This window comes from Vanellus vanellus (assembly GCF_965231255.1).
Source record: "Vanellus vanellus genome assembly, chromosome: 15".
NCBI classification, from domain to species: Eukaryota; Metazoa; Chordata; class Aves; order Charadriiformes; family Charadriidae; genus Vanellus; species Vanellus vanellus.
The window spans coordinates 12557540-12575579 of NC_138920.1; the positions used below are offsets into that span (position 1 = coordinate 12557540).

At 46.6% G+C, this 18040-nt stretch overlaps 2 protein-coding genes across 4 annotated transcripts; one reads left to right on the top strand and one right to left on the bottom strand.

Annotated features, from left to right (window-relative positions):
* Positions 1-437: 437 nt before the first annotated feature.
* Positions 438-10811, top strand: EPB42 (erythrocyte membrane protein band 4.2). Of its 2 annotated transcripts, XM_082491151.1 has the most exons (14): positions 457-577; positions 1446-1482; positions 2501-2686; positions 3343-3573; positions 4118-4236; positions 4759-4881; positions 5280-5457; positions 6125-6263; positions 6635-6738; positions 7063-7305; positions 8116-8436; positions 8748-8908; positions 9346-9479; positions 10386-10811. In XM_082491151.1, exons 2-14 carry the CDS (start codon positions 1446-1448, stop codon positions 10534-10536), a joined length of 2127 nt encoding a protein of 708 aa, XP_082347277.1. In that variant the 5' UTR covers positions 457-577; the 3' UTR covers positions 10537-10811. The 2 variants fall into 2 exon arrangements, with proteins under 2 accessions (XP_082347278.1, XP_082347277.1); XM_082491152.1 differs by lacking the exon at positions 1446-1482 and having other exon boundaries at positions 438-577.
* Positions 10812-11135: 324 nt separating this feature from the next.
* Positions 11136-17989, bottom strand: CCNDBP1 (cyclin D1 binding protein 1). Of its 2 annotated transcripts, XM_082491274.1 has the most exons (11): positions 17880-17989; positions 17741-17800; positions 17129-17208; positions 16402-16483; positions 15848-15944; positions 14568-14641; positions 14185-14261; positions 13437-13690; positions 12962-13022; positions 11911-11957; positions 11136-11534 (listed from the first exon to the last, which is right to left on the bottom strand). In XM_082491274.1, exons 1-11 carry the CDS (start codon positions 17944-17946, stop codon positions 11426-11428), a joined length of 1008 nt encoding a protein of 335 aa, XP_082347400.1. In that variant the 5' UTR covers positions 17947-17989; the 3' UTR covers positions 11136-11425. The 2 variants fall into 2 exon arrangements, with proteins under 2 accessions (XP_082347400.1, XP_082347401.1); XM_082491275.1 differs by lacking the exon at positions 17741-17800 and having other exon boundaries at positions 17880-17984.
* Between the last annotated feature and the right edge of the window lie 51 nt (positions 17990-18040).

Below are 18040 nucleotides of genomic sequence, written 5' to 3' on the forward strand. Positions count from 1 at the left end.
TTTTTTTTAGTTGTTGCTTTTAACAAGTTTCCTCATTTTGAAGTGGTTTCACTTTTTTGAATTAGGCACAAGGGCAATGGATGTATTGACCTTTTCTTTTTTTTCACTTCTTGAAGGGTTTAGGATCTAAGTAGCTTAGGGTCAATGCTGGAGAGCAGCTCTTCAACACTTACATTTGAAGTGCATTCTGTGCATTGTTTAGAGCCAAGTGAAGATTTGCATTTCCTACTCTGCGGTCCCCTATGCACAGCTCTCTGAAGAAACTGCCACTGTCTGTCTTTAAAGGCTTCACATCCTGCTGTGGAACTTAACCTCATCTGTAGGTAGGAAAATACACCCCTTTCTGCTCTTCTGTGTGGTCTGAGAGATAAGAGAGTCCTCAACTTCAGCACATCAGGCCAGCAAGATAAGCTGAAGGAGAGGTGGCAACATCACGTCCCACCCTGCATAGAGAAATTGAACAAACAACTTTGCAAGTGGATAATTTTTAAAGAAGGCTGAAGGAAGGAGCCATTGCCTACCAGAGCAAGCAGGGGCTGAAGACTTTCACGGTACAGGGAACTAGACATGGGCCAAGGTAAGCAAAACTCACTTTGGTTAGTCCCAAGCATTTGCCAGTTGTCTGTCAGGAAAAACAGCTGTCCCTGCTCCAAGACGGTGTTCATGAGGCTCGCAGAAGAGGTGAGCTTACAGAGTGCTCTAAAGGCTCAGGGAGTTCAGTTTGCATGGAGGACTGCCCCAAAAGGGACAGCAAACAAAATCTGGCATCAATGCCTATCCGGAGTTTGAGAGAAGCAGTAAGAGGCAGCTAAGGCAGACGTGAGAGTTTGGAAGCAAAGGCAAGAGAGTTATCCTTAACGTAGGGGGGGAGGGGCAGGGGATGGAGGTAAGACAGACGACAAAACTCAAGCAGAGATGACCAAGTGTTTTAGCCACTTGAGCAAGGATTAGCCACTTGTCCGGGTTCCAAGCAATATCGAAGAAAGTGACAACAAGATCCATGAAATGTCACATGAAAGAGGGGGAGCTAGACTGCCTATGACTCACAGTCTACAAGATAGACAGAACAGACATCTTCATCACAGAGAAGAAAATATACCAGGTCAGAGCTGGCTCTGTAAAGCTTAAACTGCTGCAGGGCTATGAACTGGGACAGCCGTAAAGGGATCTGAAAACCAGACCAGAATCATTCACTGAAAACAATGCATGACAAAATTCATGTGGGAAATAAGAAACAAAGCACACAATCCAGTGGGACTCCCACAACAAACACAGAAGGGACAACAGCAATGGGAGACATTATCAATGCAGACGACAAGGCCAGTTAAACGTAAGCAGAGAGCAGACCAATGAAAACTGCAAAGAACAGTAGTTGTGGCTTTAGCACATGAGCAATGGCTTTAAATAGCAGGGAAATGCTCTGTGGATTTTTTTTTTTCTTCCAGATGGAACAAAGGGAGAAGCCTGGGTCAGCACGGGGAGGTAGGTGACAGGATGGGTCACATAAGGGGCAGCAGTTACAACACACAGGTTCAAGGATCTTAGCGATGAGTTGGGAGCTGAAGAGATAAGTGAGGTCAGGATGATCCCAAAACTGGGAAAAAACAAGATGTTATCTTCCTCTCAGCAAGAGGTCTGGCAAGATTAAGAACACCACCAAAACCAGAAGAAAAGCGCAAGTATATGATCTCACTACAGCCATTGAGCAAGCAATTGTGTGCTTGAAATTTGACCATTTTTTTCTCTCTTCTGGTGCTGAACAGAAGCATGTTCAGCAGAAGCTTCTGTTCAGCGTGTATGATGTGTAAAATGCACGTGCAGGAGACAGGAGGAAGAGGAGCTCTGCTGTCTCCTGCAACTCTGGGTGTGAGATTGTCAGCTCACGCGGTGCACAGAAGGAAGAACTGGTGCGATCCAGCATAGTTCCAGGACTACACAGCCACGTTGCATTCGAACCAGCAGTGAAGTTTGCACCAGTTTCTGGTCTTCAGTGCACATCAGACATATGTAGTGCAGTAACTGTTGGAAGAGCTTGCACCCACACTGCAAGCGGGGTGTAATAGCTTGTCTCCTGTGCACCATTTCAGCGATGTATCCACATGGAGAGATGCTGCTTCAAGTGCCATCGGTGCCCTTGAGTAAGCAGAGTGAGACTCCAAATGTAGTCCCAGCGCATACTCAGTGCTAAACACGACATCTGTATCACCTGAATGCTCAGGTCTGTTCCATGTCCCTTCCTGGGCAGGAAGGAGCTTTTGCATAATCACTTGGTTCACTTAATGATGCTATGGTATAAGCAAAGGCAGCTCATTAGCCACTTGACACAAGCTCAGAGTGAAGACCCTTACAGTTACCGGGCAGAACGTCTCAGAGGCAGGGGGGCACTGTCTGAGTGGAGAAACACCGGTCAGCAGTTTGTGTCTCGGGATGTGTGTGTCCCCAGGCCCGACTGCGGGCAGCTCACAGCCCCAAACCCATTCTATATGCTCTCTCACTACAGGTCTGAGCATCAAAAAATGTGATTTCAAGATCACAATGAACAACAGTAACCACCACACAGAAGAAATCAGCACTGAAAGGCTTATGGTGAGGCGGGGGCAGCCATTCACTATCACCCTGAGCTTCTCAGCTCCAATACACAACTACCTGCAGCAGCTGAAGAGGACCTTCCTCATAGTGCAGACAGGTACCATCACTACCATACCTATCAGAGCTCTGGTCCTCCACCCACCTGAAGAACAGAGCTGGTGGCAAAAGCCATCTCCCAGAGCTGGACAGAGGTGCCCACATTTAGAAGTAAGGCCAGTGAGGCATTCATCTAAGGCAGAGTAGAGTCTCCTGCTGCTGGGACTGCAGGGTCAAAACTAGATCTCTTTCCAGAAGAGACACTGCAGCACAATAACCCATGCAGGTTCACTACTCTGTTGGTTTAGGAATGTTCAAACTTAGCTAGGTTTACAGGTGTTTTCTGTTACAGAGTGCTTTCCAGTGAGACCCCTGGGAAGGGCAGCAGCATTCAGCCCCAGCTTGCTTTACCATAATCTCAGCATTTGGCTGTAACTTTCATTGCAAGACACTGAATCCCAGGAGCAGCAGGTCTGCACCGTTCTGGCTGCTCCTGATTTCTACAAATCTATGAAGTACACATCCCACTTTCAAGCATGGAGGCTTGAGTGCAGTACTAACCTTAGGAAGATCCACTAGGCATTAAGCTGCTAAGGGGTTAAGACTCTCTCAGAAGAAAGGAGAGCTGTGGTTCCAGATACAGACAAGGTCCCTGCAATCTGCATGGGGTGAGGATGCATGTCTGGAATAGACACAACCAGATCTCTTTGGCTGCAGGATCACATCCTTCCAAAGCAGATGGAACCCAGACTGAATTTCCCATCTCCAGCCTGGGAGACCAGAAGCAGTGGAGCGCAGCGCTGGAAGAACAGGACCCATGCTTCTGGACCATCTCTGTGAACACACCTGCCAATGCTCCCATCGGCCAGTACGCTCTGCTTCTACGTGCCTCCAAGTCTAACCGTCTCCTGGGCAACTTCACCCTTCTCTTTAATCCCTGGTGCCGAGGTATGTGGTCAGAAATGGAAAGGCAGGCTGGGATCAGTCACTTCACAAAACCAGCTCTGGAGCTCCTCCAGAGAGGTTGAGGATGACTCTCCTTGTGCTCCCCACCACTCCTGCCCTGCTCCTCACAGCACCGTAGGAAGGAGGTGGGGGCTACTAAAAGCTCAAAGCTGCCTGCACCAGCACTTCTGCCTCGTTCCTGGAGTACTTCACTGCCAGAGCCCTGTCCTCCTCCTAAGGGAAAAACGCTTGATAAAGTGTTTCCTATAATAAAGATTTTTAAAGATTATAATCAGTCTGATTAAGGCCACTGTATCTTTCTTAGGAACAGAGAAGTCAACAGCCAGGAGAGTAAAAGGGATAGCTAGTGCAATAGTCTAGGTCTGGAGGAACTTTTTGATTCAGAATCTGTGGTATTTTTCCAGGGCAGGATGTCAGGGACTGCTGAAGTCCCTGGAGTGCAGTGCAGTCTGCCGAAGTGAGAGAGATGCGAGTGCATCTGGGACCAGCAATGCGTTCTTCCTGATGCTTTTCTCCTCTAATCTAGATGATGAGGTGTTCTTGGCTAATGAGGCACAGCGGCAGGAATACATTTTAAACCAAGAGGGTGTCATCTACTGGGGAACTGAAAACGCAGTCCTAGCACAACCCTGGGACTTCAGTCAGGTAAGCAAGAGGTCCGATATGTCTGTGCTGTCTTACAGCCCCCAGCAGAGGAAGCATGCACATCTCCTGTGTGTACAGGACACTGTCGGTTTCCATATTGTGGCTTTGATGAAGAACTTGCTCTCTGCACTCACTGTCTTTGTCTAAGACTGTGCAGGAGAACAGGGACCCGTGTGTGAAGTCCCATAACCCAGTGTATGTAATTTTAGCCACCTACTCAAGCTGTCCTCTATGAAGAAATGCATTGATCTCTATCTGGGCTTTGTGTGCCTTCCTTTCATCAACAGATATAAAAGCATTTAACAGAGCTTAGAAATACTGTCTCTATTTGACAGGTAAAGTGAGCACAAGTAGATTTTCCAACTTGCCCAAGGCCATCTGATACAGCCAGTGATTAGAACAGGATTTTATTCCACTTTAGTGCCACTGGATCACAAAAGTACCACCGTGCCAACCCTGGCAGGGATGCCAGAGAACAAATATTCAGGCCAAATTTCCTGAAATGATTTGTTCTTGTTTCAGTTTGAGAAGGATATTGTTGACATTTGCTTCGCGCTGCTGGATGTCGGTGAACGCCACCAACGAGACAAGGATCACACCCAACGCAAGAACCCCGTTTACATCTGCCGCACAGTTGCTGCCATGGTAAGGAGAGCAGAGAGCAGCCCTGACCCGAGCAGGGAAGACCCAAACGCAGAGTGAAGGCTAGCGTCTTCTCAATCCCCGCTTATGGCAACCCACTGACCAAAGAGCAAGCCTGCCCAGGGCTGATCCAAAGAAACACCTCCTGCCCATCTCCAGCCCCTCCTGATATCCCTGCAGCAGACAAGGAGTGCTGCAGGAGTTTCTTAGCTGTGACAGTACGCGGCTGAAGAAATCTCAGAGGAGACCGTTGCACCAGTTCTGCTCAGCCAGGACCTTCAAGCTTTGCACAAAAAATCCTTTTGGTTTCATGTGCCTTGGGAGTAGCTTCATCAAACAGGATGAGGCGTACCTACCAAAGAGAGGCAATTCCTTAATCCATCTTTCCTCCTTCCCTGCAGCTGAACTGCGATGAGTTTAGAGGAATCCTGACAGAATGCGAGACCGGGCAATACTATAATGGGACACCGCCTTCCAAGTGGCTGGGAAGCAGCCCCATCCTCCAGCAGTGGGTTGCATCGCAGTGCAAGCCTGTCCGCTACGGGCAGTGCTGGGTGTTTGCTGCAGTCATGTGCTCAGGTACAGCGGTGGTCAAAGACTTCTGTGTTGAGCAAAGCTTTATTTGGTCTGCAGAACCTCTAGCATATGCCTAAATTCCTGGATTAACACAGATCCCAGTAATTTAACCTTTAATCTTTAGGTGAGAGGCAGATCCTCAGAGTTTCCTCAGCAATGTTCAGCATCACTAGCTTTGAGATAAAAGAGTGTCAGTACACACTCTTCACGCAACAGACCTATGACAGCTTATTTCCTGGGGGGGCAATCATAGAATGGTTTGGGTTGGAAAGGACCTTGAAGATCATTGAGTTCCAACCCCCTGTCATAGGTAGGGACACCTCCCACTAGACCAGGTTACCCAAGGCCACGTCCAGCCTGGCCTCGGACACCTCCAGGGATGGGGCCTCAACAACCTCTCTGGGCAACCTGTGCCAGTGTATTACCACCCTCAAAGTGAAAAACTTCTTCCTAATGTTTAATCTGAACCTGCCCTCTTCCAGTTTAAAGCCATTCCCCCTCGTTCTATCACTACATGCCCCAGTAAAAAGTCCTTCCCCCTGCAAAGTCCAAACAGCAGGCCTGGTGCTGTTCCGGATAGGCCTAGCACCAAAAAAGGCTCTCCGTCAATCAGCAGAGGCACCCTTAGGGCAGGACGCACAACTGATTCACAGCTCTTTCTTCTGCACAGTTCTGAGGTGCCTGGGAATTCCCACCAGGGTGGTCACAGGCTTTACGTGGGCTCACAACACTAACAGCAGCCTGAGTGTGGATGAGTATTACGATGAAGATGGGACGCTGCTTACACAAGACAAGAGCGCCCGTGTCTGGTAAGAAAACATGGCAGCACCCAAGCAAGAATTTGAGACAATAGCTGGATTTGGAAGTGATAGAGGGGAAGAAAGAGGTAAACAGCTGCAGGGAGGTGGATAGGAGACAGCTCAGCTGAGATCCTGTCTACATGACCTGTTCTTGAGAAATCACCACAATTGAAACTGAAGCATGCCCTATTACTAGAGCCCGCAAAGGAAGAATGATTCTCCAGTTCAGCTGGAGAAACATCAAAAAACATGGTCTCTGCTTTCCTCAACATGCACTGAGCACTTTCAACAGAGCATTAATTGGCTGTGGTTTGGCTAAAACTGTACTGTACCTCAGGGCTCAGTACCTTGGTATAAGCACCTGATGTTGTCTCTTGTAGGACCTTCCACGTTTGGAACGAATGCTGGATGGCTCGAGCGGACTTGCTACCAGAGTACAGCGGGTGGCAGGCACTGGATGCCACCTGCCAGGAAAAAAGCAAAGGTAAGATATCAAAGATGAGCTTGGTGGGGTGTGGGAAGGAGTGGAGCAGGGAGTAAATAAAGTAGTTTGATATTCCTCCCTTCCCCAACTTCTCAATGGAAGGATGCAAAAGGACAGGGACTCACCATGTTGACTTTAGGCACTAAATCATCATTCATCTGTTTGGTTTGTGCAGCTTGTGTAGCTCTAAGAGCTCTATCACCGTACTGCTCCCTAATGTCCTCCTAAACTACATGCTTCACCACTCCAAGCATAGATCTAAACTAGGCATGGGTCTAGTTGGTAAAGCATCTGACTCTTAACTGGGCCACATTTTCTCTCCAGGTCCATCCTTCTGTGGACCAGCCCCTGTTAGAGCCATCAAGGAAGGGGACACAGACATTGATTATGACGTCTGCAACTTCTTTGCTGCCATCAATGCCAAGTGCCAGGTCTGGATACAAAATGCAGATGACACCCTCAAGCCAACTCTCGGTAGCACAAAGTACACCGGCAACAACATCAGCACCAAGAGCGTGGGCAGTGAACGCTGTGAGGATATCACACACAACTACAAGTATCCTGAAGGTACGGGGCAGACAAGTGGCTGAGCACGCTCCCTGCCAGTGTTACATGTGAAGAGTAAAGGACTAGAGAGCAGACAGCACCAGAGCATCAGGGTCATCCACTTCTCCCTGCTTCCCTTCCTGAACGGCACAAGACCACCTTACTCTTGATGCGTACAGAAACAAAGCACAGGTCATACCCCAGATTTCATCCTGCTTAACCACATCAACCAGCTCTCTAGAAGGGCAGGCCTTTCTTCATACTCTCTGGAAAACCACCTTTCCTGATTTCTGTTACCTGTACACTGTACATTCACCTCCCATTACCCCTGTAATATATTTCAGACTCCATCTTTCTGAAAAGGACTGTCGTGCTCCCAGACATTGTCTAAATCCCTCCCTCAAAAAGCAGCTCCCCCTTCAGAATCTATTACTGAGTGCTGTTTCCCTGACCCAACTCTGCCATCTCAGCGTAGCCTATGGCATGTCATCTCCTCGGCTGCAGTCCATCACAGAACGTCGCACTGTGCCGTAGCTGCTACTATAATTAAAGAGGCAACTGCAGCTCTTACTCTGACAGATGTTAGCACCAAGATGCTTTAAAAACTATGACAAATCTTTCCAAGTAGAATCTTTCAGGTACAATGAATGTCCTGTCAGGTGGAATTCTTGAAGTGCTGCAAACAGAAGCACAACAGGAGCTCTCTCTATGCTCTGAGAAACAGTTATCTGCAGTACTGCCAGGACAATTCAGCGCCATCCTTCTGCCTTTACTGCTTCATGTGAGTAAACAGGAAAGAATACTAAAGTATGTGCTCCTTTTTTGTGACAGGTTCTCTTCAGGAAAAAGAAGTACTTGACAAAGCCTACAGAAAGATAAAGAAACTTAACACAACCAGCAGCAGCAGCGACACAGAGTTTAGCTCCATTCCTGCTGCCCTTGAAGAGCCAGTTAACCTTTTCATACACCTCCAGTCACAGAGTTCTCTGACACTGGGACAAGATGTTCCTCTTTCCATTGAAGTGTTTAACCACAGCGGTGGAGAAAAGGCGACTCACCTGGTAGTTGGGGCCCAGTCTCTACATTATAATGGTGTGCCCGTTACCCAACTTTGGAAGGAAGAGTTTCATTTTACCCTCAAAAGCAATGAAGGTAAGCACGCTACTGGGTGCATGGCTGCAAAAGTATATCTAGTCCTCTCACTTCAGGAAAAATGCACTTAGCCACAAGTTTACAAAAGATTGGCTGAATAGTTGATTGTAGGTGATTGAAATAAAGTATTTCGGCAACCTCACCTTAGAGATTTTGAATCTGCAAATCCATTTGGGATCGCTTAAACTTTTAAATGCTGCAGCTTTTAGTACAATGTTGGACACTAAACACTCCCAGCTGCCATACAGGCTAAGACCAGACTGTACTTATCACTCGCATTGTCATCTCTATTTCACCGCTCTGTATTGCAGCTAACAACCTGCAGGTCTTCGTGCCTTACTCACAGTACGGAAAAGAGTTGGGAGAGAACCACCTGCTTAGGCTGACCGCCATGCTGAGAGACGAGGACTCCTTCTACATATACTTCGCACAGGAAGAGATCAGCATTTGTGATCCCCCTCTCGCTATTGAGGTCAGATCGGTCTATCGTTCTGTTACTGCAGTAGTGAGAAAACAGCAGTAGTGAGAAAACAGCTTGCTTAGTCAAGGGCAGCAAAAAAATCCTGCAGGGTTGAGTGGCTCTCCTCATGCTATCTTCTTTCAAAGCACTGAGACATCAGTTTGGGAAAGGAGAGTTGTGCCACACTGTTGTATACAGTACTCCCATGTCGTTGTCTCTATGCGAGCATAAGGAAACCCCGATGACTCCTAACTCACACCAGTCTGGAAATCAGAGGCTGCAGAAGGGAACTGCAGCAGCATACTGTAGTTGAGAAGAAAGTAAGCTGCACTTTGTCTCTTCTGGCAGCTCAGGCAGAGACCTCTGGCACAAAATGAACATTTATCTCTCTTTAATTATAGAAGAATCTTTTTCCTTCTCAGTTTCAGCTCATTTCCTTCTTTCAACAGTTTCCAGGAAACATGGTACAGTATCAGCCAAGCACAGCAAAGATCAGCCTCCTGAACCCTCTCACTGAACCCTTGGAGAAATGTGTGATAGTGGTGGCAGGGCGAGGGCTCATTTACAGACAAAGGAAGTACAGGTAAGTGCAAACTGATTGATCTAAGAACGGCAAATGGAAAAAGGGACACAACACAAGCTAGAGAAACCCTTGCACAGGAAAGGCTCTCCCCAAAAATAAACAGCAAAACACAGCAGGAAGAAACTGCTACAGCATGAAAGCCCCAGGCACACCGTCCTTTATTTACAGATAATACACGAGATTTTCACACTGGAAAGGAGAAAACCCAGATAACGGAACTTTCAACAGATGTGCAATACATAAGTTGAAGCCAGCATGGCATTTGTGAAAGCTTCAACCCCAAAGGCCTAGACAGCAGAAGGAAAGCCCCCCGCCCACAAAAAGGGTAACAAGAGAAGTACCACAAGACTTACGCAGAAATACACATTAACTAAGACAACAGTCATAGGTTACTGAAATGAGCTATGAAACTTAGAAATTATTTGCTATTGAGAAATCAATTGCTTTTTAGCTGGCCACTTGGACATCCATAAGCGGGGTAAAACTATACTGTCTGTGACATAGCTTTCCACCCATTACCCACTGTCAGCAATAGACAGTCCCTGGGTACAATTTTAAGTATTGAAGAACCAGGCAAACCTGACTTAGCCGAGAGTCATCCAGAAAGGCATGCTTTCCTTCACGTGAAAAAAAAAAAACCAAAACACATTTCTCTCAAGAAGCTGCATTAGGACAAAACGACCTTAGATGCCTCCATGGGGAGTTCAACCCTCCAGTCGTATCTCCCTCCCAAACTGTCAGATCACAGTCCTGTTGTGGTAATTTAAGTAACTGCTAGCCTTCTCTATTTTTTTTTCTTTCCCTTTTTTGGCACTATACTCCTGTCTAGCAAATGCATCTCCTGGGCCCTGGAAACTAGAAACACAAAGAGGTGCGCTGCCTGTTTAATCCCTTCTTGCCTTTCAGGCTGGGCCCCGTGCAACCTAAAAGCAGTCAAGAGCTGCAAATCCCATTCACCCCCATCCAAGCGGGGCCCAGAAGACTCACTGCATGTCTTACCTGCCTTCAACTCCAGAACCTGAAGAGCTACAAAACTATAGACATTGCAGCTGCCTGATGTCCGACTTAGAACCGGTCCTGCTGTCCTGTTTAGAAAAGAGTGGTCACGATCTGTGCCCTGATCTTAGGCAAGCATAGATGTTAACAGTTTAATTAAAGTTATATTTAAAACCATGTCTGACTTTCGTTATTTGTACAAACTCAACACTCTCCCATCTGCCACTATGCCAACTCTCCAGTTTTATAAGTTGAACCTTTCTGTGACAAAGATGGGCTAAATGCTTGAAGAGATGCTGCATTTCTCACTGTGAGTATGCGCTGAACCCACCACTGCTTAGTCGTTTTTCCCTACCCGTGGCAAAAAAAGGATATCCTAGAACTTTTAAAGTTATGATAGGTGTAGCATTTCTCTAGAGGTGTACTCTTAACCCCCTACAGATCCTTGTCATTGGTAAAGCAGTAAATAGTATTTTCTACTCCCTTCTGAGGAAATAGAAAAGAGGAAGATAGTTCACTCTTCTCTAAGGTTAGACAGGAAATAGCAGCAGTGCTGCGTATTTTTTAATGGTTCATCAGTCTGCTTGCAAAAGAAGCAAGACCCTTTCCTTCTGTATATATCCTCTGCCACCTGAAAACAGATGAAGCCACTCATGCAAATCTAGCAATATTTTATTGTTCTTTGAACCCCATAGTAGTTGTAATGTCTGAAGAACGGGACACATTCACAGCATTAAGATGCAGCACTGCACCATCCCAGGAATCCAAGCAAAATGACACCTTCTGCAATGGCAAAGAGCAACTTCCTGGTAAAGTTTTACCAAGTAGCAGTAAAGTTCTCTCCTAAAAACATTGTTCTCATCATTCTCTCAGTAGCTGGAGAACAGCGAGATTCACTGGAAAAGCATATGCCAGAGCCAGTGGCAGCGATACACGTAGACATGGAAGAGCTAAAGTTGACCCTGTGTGAAGTTCTTGATTTTGTTCATGTTGTGATCTACTGCATCAGTTAGAAACTGCACCCAGCCTTCCTCTGATGATGGACATACATGGCTTGTCCTGCAAAAGTGGAGGAAATTCATTAGGAAAGCCTCCTGGGTGACTTACACCTATGCATCCAGACAACACGTGGGTATTGTGAACTGCTGAATTACCACAGCATTAAAACAGACCTATAGCCCCGGAGTGCATCGAGCAAGGAAGAACCCACATCCATGCCTCTAGTCCCAAAACTTAACGCGTGTGTGTCTTCAGTGGGAATCACTTTCATCCCTACCATCCTTTTCTTACTCTCATCCCTTTGTGACTAGATAACATCATAATTATTCCAAAATGCTGGCATTTACTGTCTAGAAACGAGTCATCTTTCACAGGAGACAGAAAGATATTAACCTTCATAGCAGGGAACACTTATAAAACTGTAACTCATACTCACTTTGTAATCTCCAAGACTTTCTTTAATACTGAGGCCAACTTAGCAGCCTAGAAAGAAACAAAAGGGAAATAAAGTGAGTCAATAATGGAAAGAAGGGGGCTCAGCAGTACTGGAAAAGAAAGGGGGGTGCAGGGATGCCCAACACAGCCAAGAATGAGTAAAACTGCCACAGATCCTGATGCAAAAGCTCTCTATCACTGACACACTCGGAGTGTTTCCCAGCCTACTGCTAGCTGGGACAAGCAAAAATAAAGACAGGCTATTTTTAAAGCATATGTTAAAATGCTTTTTTTCTTTAAAAAGATAAGCCTATTAGAAATTGGTAACTGATTTAAGGCATGAAGTTACAAGTGACTGACTGTAATGCAAATTGATATTAAGCAATACTTCTTTTTTTATTTTTTTTTTTTACCCCAAAAACTCAAGCCACTGGCAAGGCATGAAACCAGAATCAAGTATAAAAAAATCTCAGATATGAGAAGATACATACTTAATTTATGATTGAAGGGGCCCCTGGAACTCATCTCGTACAACCCCCTGCTCAACGCAAGGCCCACCTCAAAGTTCAGCCAGGTTGCTCAGAGCCTCGTTCAGTCAAATTTTGAGTACTGCCAAAGATGGAGATTCCACTGCTTCTCTAAGCAGCTTGTTTCAGCGCTTAACCACGCTCACCGTGAGAATTTTTAATTTGTATTTTTAATTTAGATAACTCTATTTGAGCAAGTCTACATTACCCAAGGAAGAAAGCAGACATGCAGTACATCCACAGCCTTAGACCTCACTTTCTTGAGGTCTCTATAGATTACAGTTCAGAGCCAAAGCTCAAGTGGTCATGCTCTTCCCTCAGGAAGTGAAGATGAGGAACACATTTCCATCTGAAGGAACCTACATGTGCAAGAACCAAAGGGGACTCTTCATCCCTAAGAACTTGTTACTGAGACAGTCACTAACACCTACCTCCCCCTGACAGTAACATAATCGCTCTAATTCGATTTTTTCCCCTTCTCTACAGCCAAGTGAGTAGACCTGCAAGCAGGCTGCAGATACTTACATTGAGTCGCACAGCCAACTCATTCACAGGCGGATACATGCTCAGTGCCAGCTCATCAACACTGGAATAGAAGAGAGGGGAGCAATGGAAGAAAAGTCCTGATAGCACAACTCATGGATCCTGGTCCAAGCCTACAACCACCCTGAATGTAAGTCAGGAACTGCAGAGCATGACACAGAGACAACGTCAGTCATACCCATGGGATGCTTCTCACTGCCTTCTCTAATATCTGTGTGCCACTCTCACCTTAGAGTGAGACATGGCCACAGCTCCACCCCAAGCTGCAACATATTTTCCTCTCCTAACTTGCACAACTCTCAACAGCCTATGTCATAATAGCTTTCCCACCACACCTGCTTCCACCACCTGCCAACAGTTTCAATATCATAAAGGTTTTCCTAATCCATTCTCTAAACCTCAAGAAAGACAGGGACTGCTCTGGAGCAAAAAGTGGCATGGGGAGAGACCTGCTTACCTCGGACTGATCTCATTAGCGATGTCTGCAAGATCATCCAGCTGAGCGATCTGCTCTGGAGAATCAGCTTTGCCATAAGCCTTCACTACACCCAAGACCTTCTTCAGGCAAGCTTTAGAAGCCTTCATTAACCCCATGCAGGAGCTAAGCAGCTTTCGGTCAGCTTCTGACCAATATGTATCTCTGTTGCCCCGAAAGCCCAGCTCCTCATCTTCCATGATGTCACTGTAGGGGTCTTGCCCTTCCACCAGAGCCTGAGAACACAGATGCACTGAAAACTCAGAGCCCAACATCAATTCCATCAATTTCCCAGGAAAGGGGAAACATAATCTAGAAATCATACAAATAATTTATGGAGGAATCTCTCTCCAACCAGCATGTCAGTTGCCAGGTTCTGTTAACCCTAGCTGGATTAAAAAAAACTAATCCTCCACTCCAATTCAATGCAGCAAACAGCAAGAGCCTGGCAAATAGTGCCATTCTTACATCAACCTAAACCGCCCCACCATCCCCCCAGACACCCCACCCCACCCCCAATTCAGGACATGGCTTTATGTAAACCTTATATAAAGTAAACCAGGCTTGAGTTTAAAAACTCATTAAGATCCAGGAATAATACAATAATCTAGCTCATACCAGCACACATTTAAATCAAAGCCTGTATATAAAAAAATCCCTGTGTTCCATCTCTGAACCATCACTGCAATCCACCACTGCAGGTTCCTCAAAGGCTTAGGGGCTTCCTTACATGTTCCATCTCCTCCAGAGCATCCTTGACCACACCTAGACATGCAGTCAGAGCCGATGCAACTGCTGCCTGGTTATCTGCAAAAGTAAAAGGATGAAAACTGTGGCGCTGCACTAATCCAAATTAGCTTGCAACAATGTTCACCTACGTTTGCGATTATTAGATCTTGAGATTATAGGATCAAACTTTTTGCAGAGCTCAGAGCTGCACTGTTGCAATGCAAAGAATCTGGCCTGGCTTCCAAGCTTATACATTTCAGAAACAGTCAGGTTTGGCACAATGAGTGAGCCTTCACTGTACTAGCTAGAACACCCCTTGCAAGGGCTACTGATGTTCCAAGACAACACATCCTAGTTTTGTTGTTCTGCATATACAATACTCACCTCGTGGCAGGCTGGACACTTGCTCACATGCCTCCCACACACCACCAGTTGATATAAGCTGTTCCTGAGACAAGCTGAAACAAAACAAAGTCCCCAGAGTTAGACTCAGTAACACCATTCTCCTGGACTGTGTTTTTATTTTCTGCACCAAAGATGATGCACACTATTAGAACCTCTGTTGGAAAGATGTCACCAACCAGCTTGTCACTAGTATCTCATGCCTGTGTAAAGCAAGAAGTGTTGGCTCCTACTGAGTTTAATTATCTGTTGGAACAAGAAGCAGGAGCCTCTTACAAAGGCCTCTCAAGGTGCTTAGGCATATTATTTAACTTTCAGAATCCATGCAAATCAAAAGTCTGTATTAGAGATTGATGACCTCTGCCTAAGGGCAGTGGCATGTAATCTGTAAAGAGAGAAAGTGGTCCACAGTGGTCCAATAATTAGCTTTATAAAGTTGTGCAATCATTGTATCTGACAGTTGAATCCAAGGGAAAAAAATGCCAAACAGTGCAAATGCTATCCAGCACCTTCATGGGAATCCTGCATCTTTCCTTGCCACAGACAGGACGAAAATCTATTCTCCACATAGGCAAATGTACCCGACTCAGTCACTGGGACAAGAGGGTATTGTCAGGGCCTTGAGCGTATTCCACCCTCCTAGGTGTTTAGTTGGCTCAGTTGAAGAGTTTAGTTGACTAAGTACAGGGCCAGCTCCTTTGCCGACCGGAGGCTTTGCAAAGAAAGCTAGAAGTGAGGGCCAGCCCCTCCATACCCTAAGAGGTGCTTTTACCCTGAGGCTCTTTCACTGGGCCCTGTTTGTTCTACATCATGGGCATGTGGCAGTTATGTCTGCACCCAGACTCCTACCCCCTTGACTCTGACATGGATCCTGAGCCACTGACTTGACCTTCTTGCCTTGACCTCAGACCCAACTCATCATAATGGATGTGCTGGGCAATCAGATGGTATCTGATGCTGGTTATTCTCTCTGGACCTGACACAGATCCTGACTTGCTGGCCTGACTTTCCAGCTTGACCTCATTGCTATGGGCTTGTCTGATGATCTGGACTCTCAACTGAACCTCACTATCCTCACCATCACTGCTCTGCTCACTTATATACTGGGGGACAGTGTCTTTGCTGATGAGGCCACTGCCTCTTCCTGCCTCATAACAATGCTCCGTTTCTGCCTCCCGCTTTGCCTTAGGAAGCAGTCTGCACTTGTTCCTAACAAGTACGCTTGTAATTTTTTTTTTCTTTTTTTTCTGGAAAATTACTACCTCTCCAATGGAGCACTGAGAATTGTTTCTGTGAGTTGGATCATTCCTTCTACTACTTCAGTGGTAGCGTCTCGTACCATCTTCCGAAGAGTAGTACCTGGTTGAGATCAGGAAAGAGCAAGGAAGTTGGCACAAAGTCAGCACCGACAGAAAGCAACTGCTGAAGATGAACACACAGACTGCTCTGTTTGCACAGATACACTGTGTAAATGAAGTTATAGGTATTTCGAAAGAAGCAACATGTTTTCCACTTCCAAAATTACTTTGGACAAGAATCTCCACACTTTATAAATGTGAATGCTCAATAAACTATAAAACTTCCTACATTATCACTCTTTCACAGATGGAAATCTGCAGGAGTAGAAAGAGGAGTGGTTCACACATAAACACGTTACAAATCTACAAAACAGCTGATAATAGGACTACCTGCTCATGATAACTTGCTTTCCTACAGATGCCAGATCTCATATATCTGAAATACTGAGTTTCTTTGTATAGAGCTGAAGTAACCACCACCCTATATAGTGGTGACTGTCCTGCTGTCACTATCTCACCTTGGCCCTTGGGGAGCCAGTAGTACACCGTGGCAACTGCAAGAATGGCATTTTGGACATCTTCACTCAGCTTCCGGCAATCCTGAAAATGGACAGGCAAAAGGATTCACCATGAGAGGTGCATGGCTACACTGCATTTAGAAAGTCTCACAAGCAATCACTTACATTCAGATTACTTTGAGCGAAGGGAACCACAGTAATGACGATCTTGCTTGAGAAACAAATACAGCACAACAAGAAGATGCAGTAAGGAAGCTGTATACATCATACATGACCGCATGATTTGGTAACAAAACACGCCCTGGTGCGGTGGTCATGCATCAGAGCAGAAGCTCCTGAAACCATTATACTGAACTGGAGGTCTTTTCTTCTCCTCCAAACACAGGTGTGATAATCTTCTCTCAATTAATAGCAAAAACTATTGCATATTCTTTGTTAGATCTAAGGTTTGTGTTGTCTAATATGCTGTCTCTTATCAGCAACCAGCCGCAGATGTTGAAGAGAAGAATGTAAGAATACTTCTATTTGGTATGCCTCCCTAACTTACAGAAATTGGTTCTCTGGGCAATTCTTGAATTGGATTAATACACTCTACAATGCATAGCCCATACCGACATCCCTTGTTTGTGCTGAATCAAATTACTTTGGTTTAGGCAAATGAATTAAGAGACAGCTCAAACTTGTCACACACACTGCAATGTCATAGTCTGAGGGGGCTTTTGCTCACCTCTGCAGAAGTCAGCGGAGGCCCTGAGAATGCCAGACTCAGCTTTGTAGCTTCCTGTGACGTTACTTTGAATGTCTGACCTAGAAAGGATTCAACAGGAGCAAAAGGATAGGAAGGAGCTTGGGTAAAAGACAAGAGAACAGAGCAGCTAAATAATCAACATCTCTGATGCTACCTTGCCCTACTGCTTGATTACTATTTCTTCCTTCCAAGCAATACGAAAACGTAAATTAAATCTCACTAGAAGAAGAAAAAATCCATGGTATATTTGTGCCATGTGTGTGTCCTATGTCTGCTTTTTTTCTAATTAGTAGTGATATCCACAAACACATTATGTGTCCTGCTCCGTGACATCTTCACCAGGATGTTCTGTGAGGCTTTAACAGAGACCGAAGGCTTTAAAAAATCGAGTAATGACAACTGTTCGATCCTGGCCGCTGCTCTGCCAACGCCACCACCCCGGAGCGGAGGGCGAGCGGCTGGAGACCCGCCGGGGATCTCGCTTGCAAGCCAGAGCCCTGCCGGGCACCGGCACAGCGGACATCCGCCACCGCCACCGCCCGGTCCGCCCCGCCCCAGCCCGGCACCGGCCCGCTCCCCCCCGCCCCGTACCTAGCGCGTCCCAGAAGCGCGGCAGCTCGAACGGCTCGCGGCCCTCGCCCGGTTCGCCCTCTGTAACGGCAGAGAGAGACCTCAGCCAGAGGAGAGTCGGCTGGGCCCGGCCCGGTCCCCGCCCGGCCCCGGCCCCCACCTCGGAGCCGCGCCAGCACCGCTCGCAGCGCGCCGCCCAGCTCCCGCAGCGGCTCCCGCGACTCCATGGCGGCGCCACCGGCGCCTACCGCTCCCTCACGGCTGCCCAGCCACCCGCCGCGCGTCACATCCGCTTCCGGGTAGCGCCGGAAACGAGGCTGC